Genomic DNA, 20,556 nt, shown 5'->3' with positions numbered 1-20,556 from the left:
TTCTTGATTAAACCCTCGGAATATAAAAGGTTCTCAGAAGAGCCCCCTACCATGTTTTTGATAGAACCCATGGAATATAAAAAGGTTCTTGGTGGCATCCTCTGGTTGGGTTTTTGTCAGATCCCTTAAAATGGGGAATGGTCCTGGATAGAACCTCCAGAGCGGGTTCTGGGAGAAACCATTACACCACAGAAGAGTTCTCTGTGGAACCTCTCATAGGGGGTTCTAGGTGAAACCTTTCACAGATGGTTCTAGTTATAACCCTATGTTGGGCTCTAGATAGAATTCTCTGAAAGGGTACCATTTTAGCCAAATAGGATTCTCTGCTGGGGACAAGCCAAAGAACCCTTTTTGGTTCTATTTAGAACCTTTATTAATGAGAGTGTAGGCGACAGACAGAGAGGAAGGGAAGAGACTGTGAGAAACAGGAGAACAAATTGTGTTTTTTAGCACAGCTGCAAGATTGTAAAGGGAAACAGAGTGAACATCACACCAGCAATAACACACAGGAAAATGAGAAGGGGATGATTGGAGGGTGTGTATTGTCTGTGTAGCACATGGTGTCAAACACTGGCTGAATAGGAGCATGTTATCTGGAATTGGCACAAGAACACATACATACACCAACCACACACACAAGAAATAAACACACACACACACACACACACACACACGTGTCAGTCACTCTCAGGTTTATTTCCATTTGTATGTGCGCATGCACAAGCAGACTCGCTTCATGCAAGTATACTTTGTGTGTGTGTGTGTGAATGAATGTGTGTTATGCACGATATGGATCAGATGCTTTCTCTGATACCCCCTGTGTATTTCCGTTTCAAAGCCAGCAGAGAAATAGCCAGCTAGCCCTGCCAAAGTTAGCAAACCATGTCAGAGAAAAACACACTCTCAGCCCTCCCTTCCTCTAATCCGCTTTTTCTCCTATTCTATCTTCATCCCCCTCGTTCTCCGTCCCTTTTTCTTTCTCTTTCTCGGTCTCATTATCAGGCAGACCCATCTCTTCCCAATCAATATCCTCCTGTCGATCAGGGGAGTGAGAACGGTGGAGGAAGAACCTGGCTGACGGAGAGGGGAAAAGAGGAGCGCTGGCAGAGCGATTGTTAAGGAATAGATGAAGACACGATGGAGGAGAGAGGAGGGGAGACAAATGCTCGATTAGGGTTGAGGAAGAGTAAATGTGATAAAAGGGATGGAAGGGAAGGAAATAAGCCCACAAAACCAGCCTGAATCTCATGGGCTCAATTTTAACTACAATGTTTTAGTCTGGAAAACATCTATTGAGACTCTCTCCACCTTGATACTGTAGCTGGAAGCTGGACCAATCAGCAGACTACAAAGTGGTTTAGATGATGATTACTCACTCACCATCTCTAAAACTTTCAAATGTCAAGAAGCATGTTAAAAAGAGAACTAATAAACTCCAAAAGGGTTCTTCCTGAAGAGCTGAAGTTCTATCCAGAGCCATTTGCTTCAGAAAGAAAGGGTTCATGAATTCCCCCTTTTTTATGACTAAAGGTTCCGTTAAGAACATTTTTTCATCCAAAGAACCCTTTTTAGAGGAAAGAGTTCATCAAGGATTGTTGAAATCCTTAAAGAACTTTTTCATCACAGCATCTTTGTATCATAACATAAAACTGTAGAATTCCCTGAGTGTGTTCTAGATTATACCCTTGGAATATAATAGGATTTGTCTTCGGTAGAACCCACTTGGTGGTTCTAGATAAAATCAATGGAATACAAAAAGGTTCTTGGTAGAACTGTCTGAGTTTGTGCTACATAAAACCCTAAGAACATAAAATGGTTCTCTGCAAAGTGTTGTCTAAATAAAACCCTTCAAATATAAAAAGGTAATATCCTTGGAATATTAAAAGGTTCTCGGAAGAACCCCCTGGATGTGTTCTAGATAAAACCCTTGGAATATAAAGGGGTTCTCTGCAGAATCCCTGAGTGTGTTCCAAACAAAAACCTTGTAATACATAAAGGTTCTCAGTAGAACTCGTAAGTGTTCTCTGGACAAACCCAGGTAATAGTTCCATGCGGAACACTCAGAGAGGGTTCTGGGTGGAACCATCACGCCATAGAAAGGTTCTCTGTAGAAACACTTACAGGGTATTCAAGGCGAAACCTTTCACAGATGGTATTGGTATTACAACCCTTTATGTTGGGTTCTAGGTAAAACTCTGTCGGGATTCCAAGTGGAAATTCTCTAAAAGGTCCCACCAGAAACCAAAAAGGGTTTTTCTATGACAACAAGCAGAAAAACCCTTTGTGGTTCTAGTTGGCATCTTTATTCCTAAGAGTGTACAACTACTAGATGAGTTGTGGTAGAAAACGGCGAGTGTAGGGATAACTGTATAAAGATGCATGGACACAAACACATTTTACAGCTTAGCAGTTAGCTCTAATATTGACCTCTGTCCAGAGCTCACTCACTGACCATAAGTACAAACACGGGATATGAGATTTATTGCTATTGACAGAACCATCACAGCCCTTGACACCACAGTTTAACTCAGACAAAATACCCTCATTCCTTCCTCTCCCTGCTTTCCCCTCCCGCTTTGCTTTTCTTCTTCTTGAGCCATTACCTCTCATTCCCTACCCATGTTTCTCCTCATATTCTTGTATTCTTACACGTTGCTCTCAACCTGTTCACTAATTTTTCATCCCCCGAATAATACTTCATATTTTAACCTTTCATACAAATATCCTTTTAGTCTACTGGAAATTTCTTGGACCAGGTAATGGTGTTTCCTATAAACTTTTAATGATGAAATGCCATCTATAGGCCTAGTGGATGAAATTCAAAGTGGTTGCTATGAGTTGCGTGTTGAGCAATTTGCATAATTAGCTCATTATCAGCTAAAATAAAGAGTAAAATGGCCGAAGGGGAAGTTTAGTTTGATGTTAATAAAATATAGAGTGCATATAAAATACATGAAAATATTTCTAGTCCCATTGTTATGCCCTCATTTGCATATTGAATGTTCATAACGACATTATTTGTAATGAGAAAATCCTCATTTGCAACATTTTTATGACTATGTTGTGACTCTTATGTTATTGTGTGAAGTTACACAGTAAAAAACAAAACAATGAAAAAAACACCCTTGCCTCAGGTTGGTTAATTGTAGATGCAATCATACCCAAGGTGTTCATGCTACCTAACCAGCTACAAGCAAATAGTAAGAAACACAAGTTTGTTCTACTGAAAAATGTATTGAGTAGCCAACATTAGCTAGGCAGCAATGGCTGGGATGCCTCCTGCTCAGTATTTACAAATTCACTCTCCTTATCAATGTTGTATAGCCGCTCTTTTCATACGCTGTGGTTGGGAAACCAGCTTGGAGGTGCATTACCGCCACCAACTGTCGCTCACATGGAAAACGGTCCTGCTGCCCAAATCGTGCTACCTTGGGAGGCAGCAAGGTTTGCAAGATCACCTGAGAATCCAGCCCTGATTTTCCACACAGCCTGCCACGAATACATAGCAGTGACAGTAAGGGCTCCCACAGTGGAAACGCAATAATGCTAAATCGCTGCCACTGACACATTTCTACCTCATATCACCCAACATTACTTCATCAGGCTTTGCTTTTTTCCTCCTGTAGTTTATTTCTTTCTGTGCCCTTCAGCTCCAGATGGACATTTTCATTTTTGGAGATAAAATCATTCATCGTGGGTATTTGCAGGGCATCGTGGAGGAATCAAGTGGAGAGTAGCCTAGCATGTGACGCCAGTGGGAGAAGGGGACACTGCACTGCATTGCTCATAATTTTTTTTTCTTTTTTACAACATGTTATGAAACATTCAGGGCTTCACAAATATTAAAGTCTTAGATCACCTTTCTATATTAACTAAAAGCAAAATATTTTCCTTTTCTAGTTTTTGGCAGTTAATTAGCTCAGATGCTAATTACTCAAATTGCCAAACATGCAACTCGCAGCAGCCAAGCTTAATTTCATTTGCTAAGCCTATAGATGACATTTTAATCATAAAAGGTCAGAGGAAACAACACTGCTGGGTCTGATAAATAGTAGTGTGTGAATGTTGCCTTGAAGGTGAATGGATGAGCTACAGCTTCCAAGCCTGAATGCCACACAGATATGTCCACTCACAAACACACATGAATACAAACAGGTAGCTTGTCTTTTCCTATTGTGCAACATAGTGTAATGAATTAGTGAGGAATAATCCAACACAAATATGAAAATAGTAATCTTTGATATATACAATACTAGGGTTGGGCGATTGGACAAATATATAATCTATTAATAATAAGATAAAATAAGATTTACCATCTTTGCACTCTTGTCACACGGTGAATTAAGGATTTAATTTGACGAGTGGACAGACTAACAGACTTTTATTGAGTTTGAGGAGTTAACAAGCCAATTAAGCTCATCTTAGTTTGGTAAAAGAGAGAAACTGGAATTCAGAAGGTGAACGGGTGTATTTTTTTCTTTAAAAAGGAAAAAAGTGTGCGAATATTTAATTTCTTGACTCTTTGTGAGTTTATTTTGCTATAGGGCGTAGTGAATGTGTACAGCGTACGTAATGTAGCAGATTTGCTGCTTGCGCACGTATCCCAGCTGAGCACTGAGAGGACGGGAGGAGGTGAGTCGGGGTGGCGAAGATATTGCCAGTGGCCGATTAATGGGCTAATGATGGTCGGCTGAAGATGAGCATAGGTAACGCAGACTAACTGCTTGTCACTGCTAACAGATACTCCAGTCTGCAGTGTAAATTACAGAATTGTAGAATAGTAACCAGTAACTAGATCAACAGAGGTGGGAAGTAACTAAGTACAAACACTTAGTTACTGTGCTAAAGGAAAGTTTCCAGGTATTTGTACTTCCTTCTCCTTTCATTTTCAAAACAGGCTTATTACTTTAGTTTTAAGACATTTGAGGGGAGTTATTAGTTATTTTTATCTTGTATAATTGTGCACCACCTTCGCAACATCAAGACTGAACACAAAGAAAAGACAATGCCTTGTGTGTCCATCCGCGCATATCATGGACAACAACATGCAATGGGACAAAAACACTGCAAGATGGAAAATGCCATGAAAGACATAACGAGAAAAACAATGTAACAAGATAGAAAAGAAGTAACAAGACAAAAAAGACATAAAAGACAGAACAAAATGAAACAAGGAGCCTCGACTGTGGAGAAAAAGTGAGAAATGTCTTTCACAGGGTGCATTTTTACTTTGAGCACACTTCAGAGCCTGTGAATCAGTACTTCTACTTTTCCCAGAGCCCATCTTTTTACAAAAGTTTCTGTACTTCTACTTGAGTAATTCTACTCTAATGATGAAAGAAAGTTGAAATCATTTTGACACTTTTGTCTGTATTTGCGTGTTCCTTTTCTTGCGCTTGTCCACATGACGCTTTGTCTCTCTCAGACTCTGTGTGCTGCGAATCTGCATCGCACTTTTCCAGCAGTTCATACCAGGCTCAAAATCTAACACACCAGTGGTTAGTTTCACTGAGTCTCAACAAAGAACGCTGGTGTCTAAAGACTGTATTGACAGGAAAAAGGCAGAAAAACAGAATTTCACACAAATGTGTCCTCTCACAAACCCACATAACATGAATGCAAACAGGCATCTCATCTTTTTTCTAAAGTGCAACATCATGTGATGAATTAGTGAGTAATAATCCCACACAAATATGAAAATAATAATCTTCACTATAAAGTATATGGAGCAATGTGCATATTTTATTTGAAACCACCAGCTGGATGTGAATATTTCCTTTAAGCAGGGTGTAGTGCAAGTAAGGCAGCCCTGTGGTTAGTCTTTTTTTTTGAGAGAAGCACATCAGTTTCAGAGTTCCTGTTTTAGAACAAAATTGCATGAAGTAAGACTTTTCTACTGCAGAGCAAAAACACGGACTTGTATCACTGCTTCTCTGTCAGCCTGTGGAAAGGGAGGAAGACTCAAGAGACAGACAGACAGACAGACAAAGCGTCTGCGAGCGTGTGCATGCAAATGTCTATGTGTGATTCTGCATACATGCCTGCTTTGACACACGCGCACACGCACAGAATCACACAGGGAATTGAGCCGAAAACTGCTGTGTAACCGGCGTCTGCCTCGTTCTTCCCCTCTCACTCGTCTCCATCTCTTCCGGGAGACGGAGGGTGAAACTGAGGGAGGTAAAAGAGAGTCAGAGAGTAGATGAGACACTTGGGGTAAGGCGGGAAGGACGGAAGGAAGGAAGAAGGCAAGGAACAAAGGAGCGAGAGGGGGGGAGGAACGTGCAAAGGGAAGGTGCGGGTGGAGAAAATAAGGGGAGAGAGGTGGAAGTGAAATTAACAAGGGAGGGAGAAAAAAGTGAAGAGATGAAACAGAATGGCATGAGTTGAGACACAAATGAAGGGAAAAAGTTGTTTTATGTAACAGCTTGTGAGTGTATGTGTCTGCGTGTGTTTTGTTGGTGCATGCGCACAAATTTAAAAATTTATGTGTATGCACACGCTGGACACAAATGGGTGTGTGTTGCAGGTGTGCGTGCTTACATGTGTTTGTATGCATGCGTGCGCGTCTGCTCTTGGCAGGCTTCTCCCGCTCTCACACCTGCCTCGTCTGCCTCTGAGGAGCCTGGCCGATGTTAAAAGCCAGCTCGGTTTTGTCTACAGCGAGACTAAATGTTTACACCTCTGTCAGGAAACTGCATGGCAGTGATGCTCCACTCCCACACTCATCCTTCAGAGTGTCATCTGCTATTATGATATTCCTAGCAGCAATGCTTCATCAGCAGCGCTAGCGGTTTATCTTCTGAGACTGCACTGATTTGTGGGAGTGAGAGGGGAGAGGGAAATTATTACGCTAACACACTCTATTGACACCACAGTAATGTCAGCACAAAGGATTTAAGGCAATCCATATTCCCACAATGATGGCAGAGACCAGTGTATTTACCAATTTCTAAAACATTCACTGTCTTTGTTGGCAAATTACAGGTGTTTGCAGGGCCGGCCCTAGGATTTTGGTGGCCCTGAGTGATATATTGAATACCAAATTACACAATTGCAATTTTTGAATGAACACACACAAACTTTGCTTGTTAGTTATGTCACCTACCAATGTTTCCTTGCAAGATTAAAGACATATTTTGATTTCAAATGAATTCAGTTGAACATAGCCACAATAATTTGGTATTTTACAGTCCACTGATCATGCATAACAAGCTGTATTTTGTATTAAACTAGGAAGAAAACAAATAATATGTTGTTAAAATGACAGTATTTTAATAGACCCTTTATTATTGGACTTTATTAGAGGGAAAGGATACATAAGGATACATTACAACAGAGCAGTACTGTAAACTAATATGTGTTGTTTCCTACTGTTGGATGTAACAGTGGTATGATAGTGTTTAAGGATAGTTATGTCAGGTCTAATACGGCATATATGCTGTCTAAAATTACAGCATTATTTAGGTGTATGGTGTATAATTATATATATATATAGTATTATATATTGTATATAACTGTGTTTGTTTACTGTCTAAGTTGTGTTGTAATGTGTCATGACCCCCTGCGAAAGTGAAATAAATGTCTAATAAAGGGTCTAATACTTTTTTTTATCTAAGTTAAAACAACGTACAGCTTTTCCTATTTTATTTTGTAGTTCTTTCTGCCTGTCTTGTTTCTATGAGTCTACTTCCTGTATTTGTCCTTTCCCTGCCCTGTCTAATTACCATTTGTTTCACTTGTGCCTGATTAGTTCCTTGTGTATTTAGTTCTTGTATTTTTCTGTTTTTGTCTCAGTTCATCATCACCTTTTCAAGTCAGTCCCCAGTGCTGCAGATTTGTGTTTGATTTTCTGACACTGGATTTGTTTTTTGGATTTTATATTCTTCGTTTGACTTTGTTTAATTTATTTGTTGCTTTTTGACATTCCTGGCTTAAGTTTTAAGCCAGTTCTGTTTCTTTATTAAATATCTTTGAACTACTATCAGTCTTCTTTGTCTGCATTTTGGGTTCATCATCTCGTTTAGTTTGAAATTAACAAGAAAACCACAAATTTTCCACCTAAATCTACCTAAGAAGGGCTTGCTGGAAGAAAGCATTGAAGGCTAAGGCTTCTTCTAACTGCATCAATTCCCCTTTGTTCTTCTTCCTGGATATTATCATTTATTGTTCACATATTAAAGCCTACTGTTAATGCAAACTGCAGATAGAGATTATAACCTCTGAATTGTTGGGATACTTCGATGTGAAACACATGGAGGATGTGTTGAGTTTGCAACACATATCAGCAAAAGCAAATTATGACAGTAAGAGTCAAAACAAGACTCATGTGAGAAAAGATAAAACGATAAAGAAAATTAAAGATTAAAATATAGAAGAACCCCTCTCTCATAGTACTTGAAAATTAAATGCCTCTGTTCCGTTTGGATTGTTAAAATTCCATATTGTCACTGCCAGAGGGGAACCTGGAGGCCCTCTATGCCTTCAGAGAAGACCAAACATATCAGCTTTTCAAATTTAAACTTTAATTCTTTAAATATACATATTTGATTTATTTCATTTAATTATTAGGCTATTATCTTCTAATTCTAATCAGATTCATTTCCTATCAAGATTGCTTCAACAATGAAAGGGTTACTGTCCTGAAAACAGTAAAATAAAGTTATTCAATCAGATTTTTTTGGTGTTGTCTCTAGGCAGCTGAATCACTCACTGGGAGAGGAAGCCACGGCCTGTGTGTTTCTTTAAGAATGACAGGTGAATTAACAAATCACATTTTGATTTACAGTGGCTTTGTCAGTCACTTGAATCTTTTTATTAAAGTATTTCTAACAGTGCAGCAGTAGTAGTTAGAGAGTAAATAGCTATTATCTACTGTTCAATACAAGTTTAACTACAGAAAACTCTGCTGTCATTGTGTGGTGTTTGTTGCTGTACTGGGTTTGACATGTGACGCCGACACACTACAGACACCTCCTGTTGTCACAAGCTACCTGGCTGCCTGCTGCTTTTTTGTGTGTGTGTCTGGCTAAGTTAGGCCAAACCGATTCACAACTGGTCACTACATAAAGTGACGACATCTGCCCTTCCCTGCCAATCTGTCTCGCATCTGGCTGTGTTTCAGGTACCTGGTGGGTGGGGCAAGAGATCCTCAGTGCCAACTGGGAACACCTTGGCCCAGTGCTCCCAGTCTGTAAAGCCCTGTCTGTCTGCAGGCACCTGTTTGGTTTTGTTGCAGCTTTAGTTTCGCTTCAGTTCCCTTTGCTTTGTTTGTATGCACCTCACAACACTCACACACTGCCTCCATTCTCAGGCACACTAAAGATTCCACTGACCTCCACTACCCATGTGCTTTTTGCACTTTTGTTTGTTTGATGGTCAGTGGCAACGTTTATGAGATCACTGCGTGTATGATCTTACCTGGTTATGATGCTCGATGCCCATGCTGATGGTGTTGATGAGAATGGCGATCATAATTCCCCTGCTGAAGTACTTGCTCTCCACAATGCCCCAGAGTTTCCTCCTCATATCATTCCAAAGGTCTCTGCAATGTCCAAAGCAGTTCCTCTTCTTCTTCCTCTCTCCATCTCCCCTCTCCTCTAGGTGGTTCTCCTCCTTGCCTGTCTCTTTTACTGCATCCTCCTCATCCTCCTCCCCGTTGGCGGAGTCTCCGGCAGCCCTCGTCCCCTCTTTCAGCGATAGTGCACATATAGGGCAGTCCTCAGGATTCTGAGGGACAGTCAGGCTGATGGAGTTTGCTAGCGGCTGAGGGTTGTTGTCTTGTTTGCTCTGGTGTGGACAGTGGGCTAGACAGATGTAGAGACGGAAATAGAGGAAAATAAGCTAATAGATGCACTTTAATTTGAAATTCACATTTTTTTTGCAATGCACATTCATAATTGGTTAAAACACTAACTCTAAAAGTGACATATTCACAGCTTAAGTGAGTTAATGTTAGCAAAAACTCTGGCTAAATAGCTAACTAATCAATTAGCTAGCTAGTTAGCTAGCATTTTCCTAACATTAGCTTAATGTTAGCCTAACATTAACTTGAGATGTGACTATATTTTGCTTTTAAAGGAAAAGGATGAAGTTGATAGAGGTACCAAGTTTGCTCAATTGTCATTGGAGCACAGAGCAAAAAGGGGCAGAACCTAGGATGGGTCAGTTGTTCCAAAAATTGCAAAAGAAAGTATTTTGAACATAAAAGTATAAGCATGACCCTCCAGAAGTAAATACTGCATCACATCCAATAAAATGCAGTCAGATTTATAGTCTAATTTAGTTAGTAGCCAAATAGAGGCACATAGCAGCCTGTACTGATTTCAAGTGTCAAATGTTACATAAATAAGAACTATTCTGATGTAATTTGTTGTGAACCTCCTACTCACATCTTGGGTGTCTGGAATGATGACGCTCTCCGTTCACATTCCCTCCACCACGCCTGTTACCTCTGCCTCCACCAGGTGGTGGGGGCTTGCCCCTCAGCGTGTAGTAGAGAGCCGCTGATCTCCTCTTAGCCTTGCGGAGGACGTGGCAGACCAGCTGGAAGATCTCCTCGTAGCAATCTCCCGGCTCAGCCATGCTGGCCAGGGTGGAGGAGGACAGGCACTGTGCCCTCTGCTCCTGCATCAGCTGGTGTTCCCGCTGCTTGGTCTCCGAGAACTGGGTGGCGATGACCACCAGGCACAGGTTGATCATGAAGAATGAACCAATCTGGATGGATGTGGAACAACAAACAGAGAGTTAGACTGAGTATGGATGTTGAATTGAGTTAAGATGCACAACAGAGCCAGACATTAGAGCCAGATATTATCTGCCTTATACTGGCCTAGCACAGCTATATCAGTCTATCTGTATCAGCAATATTTTTTCACTGTTTTTTTTTTTCAAAATGACTTCAATACTAAGTCATTATTTTCAGAAAGTTCCTCATTATTTTGAGATACTAACTCAGTATTTTAAGATAGGGGAGACGGGGCAATTGTAACATTTTTCTTCATAACTCACAGACTACTTGAAATATACTAGTCAGGTTTAAATATGAGAAACATATACACTTGCACTAATTAATAATACAATTGATATATTTTCACCAATCAGGACAATCAGGACAATTTCATACAAGAAATCAGACAGTGGGGGCAGTAGTTATAGTGGTTGGGGGCAGGTGAAACTGAAAAAGTAGTCATATTAACTCACTGTATTTTAAATTAAAGTAATCACATCACTTCTGCCATATCTAATAATGTCACTTAAGGTTTTTTTGCATATGTGGTTTGAATTCTTTGAGTTGTCAGGCGTTGTCTGCATTCAAAGCAAAAATTTCTATTTTTGCAGAAGGCTAGTTTATTAATCTAAGATGTACAAATAAAATAAACACAAAAACATGAATTATTGTGCACCACTTAGTATAATGTCATTGTGACATTACAACTTCAGTGTCCCTGGTAGGAGGAAGTTCTATTTCGAATTATTTTTAACAACAACAAAGAAGAAATGAATGTGAACTTCTCAATAAAAAAAGAAATGTGACGTATGAATATGAATTAGTTCATTTTAATCTCTGTGAACTGAACTCTGAGCTCGCTCTTTTTAAGTGTGAATTTGCACAATATTGTGTTTCTGTATCATCACATAAAAACAGACAAATGGAGATTTGACATTGGACAACATCAACTGTCCAGCAATTATCATTCCATATCTGTTAATGACTAAATACCAAAGAAAATACTAAAGTGTTCATTTAATAGTTTTTACAGTTTATTTAGAGCTTGTTTCTTTGTTTATTTACAGTTTATGTAGACTAAGCATATAATTTTGTTCTAAATTGCTAGTCACTATTTCACAGAAAAAAAGAAAAATAAAGAAAAAAGAAAACCATGATGGCTACCTTTTCATAGCTATAGCAAGTGACACCATTTTTACTTGATGGCACCACTTTTACTTAATCTGAGTTTCACTTGCAAAAGAGCTCATCCTCCGTCCCGCACATTGTTGGACGCCCCACTCCTCCTGTGGGACCAGCTGGCCTGCACTGTCTATATTTACACCCCCTAATCAGCATCAGCCCCAAAAATCCAGTATCAGTCGGGCACTAACATACAGAACACTAAGTAACATAAAACTAACAGTGGAAAATGACTGTGGGGAACATGAGTTAATATCTGTCCCTAAGAATGAATTGTTCTGTCGAGACGAAAGGAGGTTAAGAGTTATTTAACAAACTCAACCGAGAAGAAACCCTAAATAAAACAATAAGAACCAGTTCAGTGTCTTATTTAAATAAGCAGCCTGTGGCTAAAGCAGATGTTGCTCATTTAAGAAACAGGAAATACGTGAAGAATTGTGATTTTCCAATGCTAAACACAGACTTGTTTTCTACATCAAGCTCACACACTTGCTGATTCTAATAATGTGTGCCAATCCCCCTGTAGAAATGTTAGCACACATGCTAAAGGTCTCTGAGGGCTGGCTTCTTACCAATCCGAGGCTGATTGGAGCAGACAGACAGAGCCAACACATGCCCAAAGCACAGTTCAGCGTCTGGCTATCTTTCTCTCTCTCTTCCTTTTATTCCCTGACTCTGACTTGACATAACTTTCTCTCTTGCCCACCCCCCCTCCAACTCTGACTCTTTTATTTTTTTCACTTTTCTCATGCCCATGCTCCACAACGCTTCACATGAATATTTCTTTACCCAGTACATCTATTTTTTACAAGAGAGCTTTCATCTTCTTGTCATGATTTGGAGGGTTAGTTGGTGTGGTATGTGTTGGTTGACCCCTTTAATGGTGGTAATGGGAATCACTACAGGATTGCTGAAATGGCTTTTATTGGACCACTCCAAGCTGGTCATGGAACAATGATCTGATCAATATAAGCTGATGCTGAACAACTGAAAAACCAGACTGCTAAATGGACATAGCGGCTTGTAACAGAGTCTCGGTTCTGTTCATTACAAATCTGAACATGTTTCCCTGTTTTTGTCCTTGGACAAAGCTGTCAGACACAAACAGACACACACATACATGCACAAGGCCAAAGCATTTGCAGCAGGAACACTCCATAAAACATGCAGGGATAAAACGCAGAAAATCCAAACTTAAAAGAGCAATATGCAGCAATTGCACGTCCAAAAATGAACACAAATAGAAAGTTGGAGCAATAGACAGTACATTAAAAAGATTTAATCCCTATTTAATAGACAATCTATGGTTGAAGTGAGTTGTTTCCTCCTCCTGAGATGTGAAGAAGCTCAGGTAGGCTGCAGGAACTCTGCAGGAGCGCAAGACATGCAACATTGGAAACTGACAATAATAAGGGACGACGAGTCCTTCGCTGTAAGTTGATCAGCTGTTTATAACTGTCAGTGTCTGTCAATATAAAACTAAGCCTGTTATCCTGAAAACAAAAGCCCACTGTTCTAAAAAGTACACACTCTGGAGTTGGAGTTCAGTGACTGCCTGTCTCGCTGCCTGCCAGATTCCATTAACATTTTGCTCAGTTTAACTGTTATAAACGTCTACTCCTTCTAAAAGATTATTAATGATTTCTTATGACTCATAAAGAGACGCTAACTCATTTGGCAAACATTCGGCATTAATTTGAGTTCTAATTAACCTGAAACAGGCAAACTAAAACAGTTATTAGACACTGTGGCTGTAGCGTTGTTAGAGAAGCAAGTGTTTCAACTGAGCATGTTCCCTCTGACACCTCTAATGGCATATTATGGTCAAATTATGGGAAATTACAGTAAATATAATATATATTTCCCCTTTAATGACCTTCCATTTATTGACTTTCTTCCCCAGTGATCAAAAATGCAGGGGAAGGTGAAGGAAAACCCAGAGATATTCACTGAGAGAGAAAGAGAGAGGAAACATAGAAAGTAGGTGTGTGTATGCGCGTGTGTGTGTGTGTGTGTGTGTGTGTGTGTGTGTGTGTGTGTGTGTGTGTGTGTGTGTGGAGAGAGGGAGGAGAGATGCCCATCTGTGGCCTGTGGGTCAAAGCAGGTCTGCAGGTGTGTGGGGCTTTGATTTCCCTCCAGGCTTGCATCTGTGTATATATGTGTGTGTGTGTGTGTATGTGTGTGTGTGTGTGTGTCTATTCTGTGATTCTGATCAGTTGCTGTGCGCATAATCAGGGAGGGCAGTCCAATATCACGCATTCAGATGATCGCTGCATTATGCATGCATGCAAACACTCACACACTCATATAAACATTCGCATAGACAAAAGCAAAAACACACATTAAGATGGCAGGCTCAGCTTATAACTGATTGCATGTGTCTATGTGCTTTCATGCAGAAGCTGTCACATACATTTATGTTTATATATTGCCTCTCTTTCTCTGAAACACACAAACACTCCCAATAATTGCCCTCTTGGTAGCAGTTATCTGTAAGTCACTTTAATCCATTGACTCACTCTTCGATGTGACACAGGCACTTAGGTTGCACACCTGACAGTATCTCAAGTATCAAGCACACAGAAGTGAAACTGTTTGACACTGTGGAGGTCAAACTTCTCTTTGTTTTGTAATTAAGAACACACACTTAAAGGATCAACTTTCAAGCACAGGGTACTTAACAAATCAACACACACACAAAGAAAGATAAGTGAAAGAGAATGAAGGAAAGGATTACAAAATAATAATGAGAGAGTCACTGTAAGGTGACTCTCGCTGTGCAAACAACACCTTTTGGGACAGTTGTAATGCCTGACCTAAAACTTTTATAAGCCTCTGTTACACTGGACGAAAAACCCCCACAAACATCTGGCTTTTTTCTTTAGTGGGAAAGGGACAATCAGCAATCAGCATTAATTCCCCGGTCAAATGATTCTGCAGTAGTCACGTGTTTTTATTAGCTCCAGGTCTGATTGGCAGTAATGTAAACGCATCTCATGTGGACATGGCTAATTTTCAAGGCAATGACGGCCTCTCGCCTCCATCTGTAATTTCTGCAACGCTTTCCCTCCTTTTTCATACATGTGCTGCTTGGTTTGACTGCATCAGCCCAGCACTGTGTTTTCACCCACTTGGAGGAGGTGTGTATTTACTATTTTTAGTTGAGTGTCTGAACAGTGGATGAACTCCTATAGATTCCTATAGATTCTTCAGAATAAAAGTCCCCTGGTTATTTTGCAAAAATCTTTTATTATGAAGCAACAAACTCTGGGTTTTCATCAGCAGTAACCTAACATGACTCCTCTCATCTGAAAGCAAACATGAAACAGTAAAATTAAGTAGATTCCTTACAGTACAACAGTGATGCAGGAGGGAAACTAAACTTCAGACCACAGAGATTCAGTTGGAAGCTACAAAAATCAGCCCAGGTTGACATGCAAATTTTTTGCTCCTTTTCAGGCCAAGGTAATGATAGCTTGTCGTCTCCATCAGTAACTTCTGCTACTCTTTTGCTCCAATTTCATCCAGAAACGTGCTGCTTGGCTTAACTCGATTTGACTTAGCATGGCAGAGTTTGGACCCGCTTGAAGGTGTGTATGTATGACACACACTTTTTAAGTTGAATGTCTGAACAGTGGATAAACTTTTTATTTCCTATAAATTCTTAACAATAAAAGCCCCCCATTTATTTTGTTATCTAAAAGCTTTTAGTATGAAGCAGCAAAATGAAGAAATATTGGATTTTCAGTGGCAGTTAATTAACACACCTCTTAAAAAAGTAAAATAAAGCAGATACCTGAAAGTACAAACAGCACCAATTTTGGCACAAAAACAGTTATATTGTCAATAAAGGCTTTAGGGCGTCCCTTAGAACCTTTAACTGCTGGTCACTAAACAGGCTGGAGCTTTACAAGGAAGCTCAAAGAGGTGACACATTTGTGTGCGCAGTGTGTTTGCCTGATTGTTAGGTGTTGTGGAGCTCTGGTTTTCAAATGAGCTTGTTTTGTTTGGTCAGTTCTCAAAGCACAATTGTAGCATTTCTATTGGAACATGAAAATCCGTTTGACGATGTGATCAGCTGTTTAGTGCCTTTTATGTGTCTTGTGCCAGAAATTACTACATTTGTTGTACATGAACCAGGCAAAAGTGATTTCACTGTGACATCTTGTCAATTAACTTTGGGTGCCAAAAGGTGCTCACGTCGGCAATGCCAACCTTGAGTCAGACGTGCCAGCAGGGGAATGCAATTTACAGCTGCAGTCCCGATGCCAATAATCACCTCATCCTAGTAACACCAACGGTGTGAAGAGGAAAAACTGTTTTGTAGGGCAGGTCTTGCACTCTTTTTAAAGGGATAGTTCAGGTTGTATGAGGTACCCTATATTTAGAATATTTTCACCACTTTACTCAGCTTTTCAAGGGGAAAAAAACACTGTTATATAAGCCAAATGCTGTTCTCTCCAAACCAACCAAACTCCATAAGCGAAATCAATCATTTTACATTAGAAAACACAGGAGTTGCTGTACTACTGCTGCCTCCATCTGTTAGTTTTTTTTTGTTATTATGTGATATTAGTGAATCCAAACTATCCTTAAAAAACAAAGAAGTCACACAATAACACAAACTACATGAACAGATTGAGGCAGCAGTAGACCAGCATCTCCTGCGTTCTGTGAGGTAAAATTACTGTTTTTGCCTATGGAATTTGGTTACTTTTGAGACAGCGATATTTGGCCTATATAAAGGCAGTTACCTATCATTAAAGGCTGTCGGACAGCATGGTGAAGTGGTGGAAATATTCTAAATATAGTATACTCTTAAACTGCTATTGAGTTTTTTGGGTAGATGTTTTTTAAGTGGTTAAAATACCTTTTGTGACAGACCCTGTCCATAGCAGTACATTGCTTAGTTTCCATGCTGGCTGCTCTCCAAACTGGGTACAAGCTGACTGCCAAGTACTGTAGGTGATACACTGACTATCAATAACTACCAACTTGAAATAATCCAAACTATCCCTTTAAGTTTGTTCCTTTTCATTAGAGTACTGAGGAAATTGTACAGTGTGCTTGTGACTCATTGGTGTGTTTGCATTTTTCACACTGTGTCATCTCCTTTAGTCACCCTCCATTCATTCTTGCCTTTTTTCAATATACTCAGATCAACTGCAGAGAGCCAATGGCATGTGAATGCTGAATAACCATAACCACCATCTGGCACTGCACCAAAGAGCTGATCGAGCTCTTGACACAGTGTACATACTGTATATTTTCTTGTCTTTTTCAACTGTCCTTCCTCCTCTTCTCTCCCCTTTTCCTACTCACCACCAAAGATACATTTATGTAACATCCGCCTCCTTCCTTCCCTCCCTCCCTCCCACTCTCAGACATTGATTGTAGACAGTCCTTTATGCTACTATTGATCTCCATGAGTCTATTAACACTTCAATCTGCTACTCAGGAAATATCCTCATTCAATGTATTGATGGCAGGAGACCACTGATGTTAAAATATATTGGAAATCTTATGAGAAATTCTTTTTATAGAGGATTATATTTAATCTCCGCAGTGTGTAACTACAGGTATGCTTCAATTTTTAATCACCAAAACACAGCGTACACCAAATGTGTCAGGTTGGTAGAGGTGTAGAGTACTAATAACTGTAGCTGTTACTTACAATGATGAGTAAAATGAAGTAGATGAAGTTGTAGAAGGAATGGGCATCCATTACATAATACATGATCTCCACCCAGCCCTCCAGGGTGATCACCTAGGAGGAAAGATTCTTCTGAGTGTTAACAAATAAACATTTACTAGTTAACATGCTTACTCAGCAGAATTTAACTGCAAAAAAAACAATACCTTTATTTACCTACTAGTGCTAAATACACTGTAAAGGCAAAGCAAGTTGAGAAAACTCAAAATTTTCACTCAATTTTTGAGTTTTAAGCAAAACTCAAGCTTGAAAAAACTACTAATGTTTTGATTAAATAATTTTTCTTCTTTAAAAAAACTTGAATCTTTGAGTTTTCGAACCCTCCAAAATCATCAAGTAAACTCACTGAAGTGAAAGTGAATAATTCTTAATATTTTAATATTTTTAAAACCATTTAATTTCTGGCCACTAAAGTTTTGTGTTTTAAGCCAAATTCAAGCTTGGAAAAACTATTAATCTTTTGTTGAGATAATCTTTCTTCTTTAAATAAATTTGAATCTTTGAGCTTTAGAACCCCCCAATTATCAAGTAATCTCACTGAAGTGAAAGTGAATAATTTTTTAATATTTTAATATTTTCAAAACTATTTCCAACAACCAAAATTTTGACAAATTTGGTTCACAGTTCACTGTGACCAGATTTTGAAATTCATTTTTTAGACTTTTTAAAACTCAACTTTATCTAAAGATGAAGAATAAGTTATCTCAATCTAAGATTATAAGTCAGCAAAACTTTTTTTCTTTTATCTTATTTCAAAACTTTTCAGTTTGAGTTGGGCTCACAACTCAAAAATCTATTGCAGTAAGCTGCCTTTAAATTTTGAGTTATCTCAACTTAATTTTTTGCAGTGTGGTTCATATGGCATGTTTAAATCCAGTGGATTGTTCTGAATTCATTTATTCTTTATGATATAGGTTAGCTAACTCTCATAATAAACACTTTAGAGAGCACCTAAAAGAATATAGTAAAATATCAGTAACCTCATTTTTACGTCACTGGCCCATATGGGACATACCTGAAAAATTACGATCCAGGCGTAGACAATGTTGTCAAAGTTGATGGCACCTTTGTGGGGGTTACTATTTCCTGTGTGGCATCGAGTGTAATACTGGTTCCAGTTGATGCACAGACCCATCGCTTCGCCAGCACCACTGCCGTTTGCCAGTGGCTCAGGACTCAGGCCAAGAGCCTGTCGGTGGAGCGCGTCCTCCTTGTCCAGGCAGCACGTGCGTCCTCCCTCGCGCCTCGCCGGCACATCAGAACATGACATGATGCCGTTATCGGACGCCAGGGAGCAGATGAAGGGGCGTTCGTCGTCCTCCTCTGGCTGGTAGTATGGAGGAGGCAGGGTCATACCCGCAGAGCTGGGGTGGAGACAGGGTAAGAAACTAAGTTAGCTGGCTCTGGAATAGAATCTGCATATATACTGTATATCTTATCCTGTTTCACTGCTTCATTTGAGGAGTTTCATGAGAAATTCATTGAGAAGGAGAGTCAAGAGGGATCAAGAGGGGAGAATGGGAAATGAGAGACGTTATATAGCGCAGTCACTGAAGTAAATCCCCAGAAGTACCCAACCAAGCCTGTGGGATAAATGCATCATTGAAAGCAAGTGGGTGAATTAAGAAATGCAAATTATCCTGCACGAAGGAGTATACTGTGTACTCTCACTCTCTTCCTTTCTCACCGAGTGATACACTAGGGGTGGACAGTGTATAAACCAGAGATTTATACAACGACACTGAATTAAAATGTATTATATTTAATGGCAAATTTACATTTGAAATCTAAAATAAAGCTGCAAAATAATTAGAACACTACAGTTTGACCTGCTTAATAGTAATTCTATTCATTTGCAGAGGTAACTGTCAATAAAACATCCATATGCTTTATTTTCCAGGCAAAGGAAACACACCTTTCTGACAGATAATGAATGCAAATGTTTTAAAGTGTTTTAAATTAAGTTGAACAGCTGTATTGTCCACCCTTATAATAAATTGGAGATTTAATTCAGTTTGACAAAAATATAAAGTTAATCATCATAATGACAACACTGAATAATGAATCATTATTGGATGTTACACTGAGCAACGTTTAAGTTACATATTATCGTAAAATACCACCGTACTACACACACTATTACATGCCTTGTGCAGTCACTTGCAATGTCAGTGGAAGATAAGTTAGATAAGACATTTTAATAGAATTTAATAGGGAAGCTTAATAGCACTTTGCTGCACATTATGGTAAAATTATGTACATTTTAGCTGCACAAAATCTGTGTTTCATAGTCATCATGATAAGGATTTTACAGCACTCTCAAACTAAGGTGAGTAAAAGCATGAGCTTCCATGGTGGGCCAAAACAAAGGCAGCACAAGCCAAGCGTGGCCCACAGGCCAGCTCAGGTATGAGCGGTATATAAAGTTTTGCAAAGTTTTGGTATGAATTTTGACTGTATTATACTGACCAGTAGAGGCTGGCTCATTTTGCCTGACAAAAGAAAAGTTGTCCAAAGACTTGTGATCATCAGCCTGCACAAGAGTGCGCAGGTTTCTTCCTCTTGCCTCTCTGCTGACTTCACTCCATGTGTCTGTATGTGTGTGTGTGTGTGTATTTGTGGAGGAGCTCAGCTGTGACACTGACAGCAGGGGAGACGCTCCAGCAGGATAATAAATTACACCAACATTCAAAAATATACTTGTCCTTTGTATCAAAAATCCAAGATGTCAGCATACCTAGACCAAGACACTGGCCAAGATGTAAGACCATTTTTTAATGTTCATAACTCTGATAATCAGCCAATGAACATCTGTGTCCAGGAGGACACATTGTGCAGATAGGAGTAAAAAACAGGGCTAGTCATTGACAGATGTGCTTAAGTTTTGAGGCATATACTCAATAATTGATAATATAAGGGTGTGACATGATTT

General features: G+C 39.4%; 1 protein-coding gene across 1 annotated transcript in view; it reads right to left on the bottom strand.

Annotated features, from left to right (window-relative positions):
- Positions 1 to 20,556, bottom strand: part of LOC146310028 (voltage-dependent T-type calcium channel subunit alpha-1I-like) — a 151,862-nt gene that overhangs the window by 80,096 nt on the left and 51,210 nt on the right. The window contains exons 5-8 of the mRNA XM_084745182.1: positions 18,640 to 18,988; positions 17,586 to 17,678; positions 10,392 to 10,716; positions 9,421 to 9,806 (exon numbers count right to left, since the gene is read on the bottom strand). Of these exons, the coding sequence (XP_084601308.1) occupies positions 9,421 to 9,806; positions 10,392 to 10,716; positions 17,586 to 17,678; positions 18,640 to 18,988 (1,153 nt within the window). The remainder of the gene's footprint in view (positions 1 to 9,420; positions 9,807 to 10,391; positions 10,717 to 17,585; positions 17,679 to 18,639; positions 18,989 to 20,556) is intronic.

Source organism: Lutjanus erythropterus, chromosome 19, assembly GCF_056507025.1.
Source record: "Lutjanus erythropterus isolate fLutEry1 chromosome 19, fLutEry1.hap2, whole genome shotgun sequence".
In the NCBI taxonomy this organism is placed as follows: Eukaryota; Metazoa; Chordata; class Actinopteri; order Lutjaniformes; family Lutjanidae; genus Lutjanus; species Lutjanus erythropterus.
This window is presented reverse-complemented; position numbering and strand designations above follow the sequence as displayed.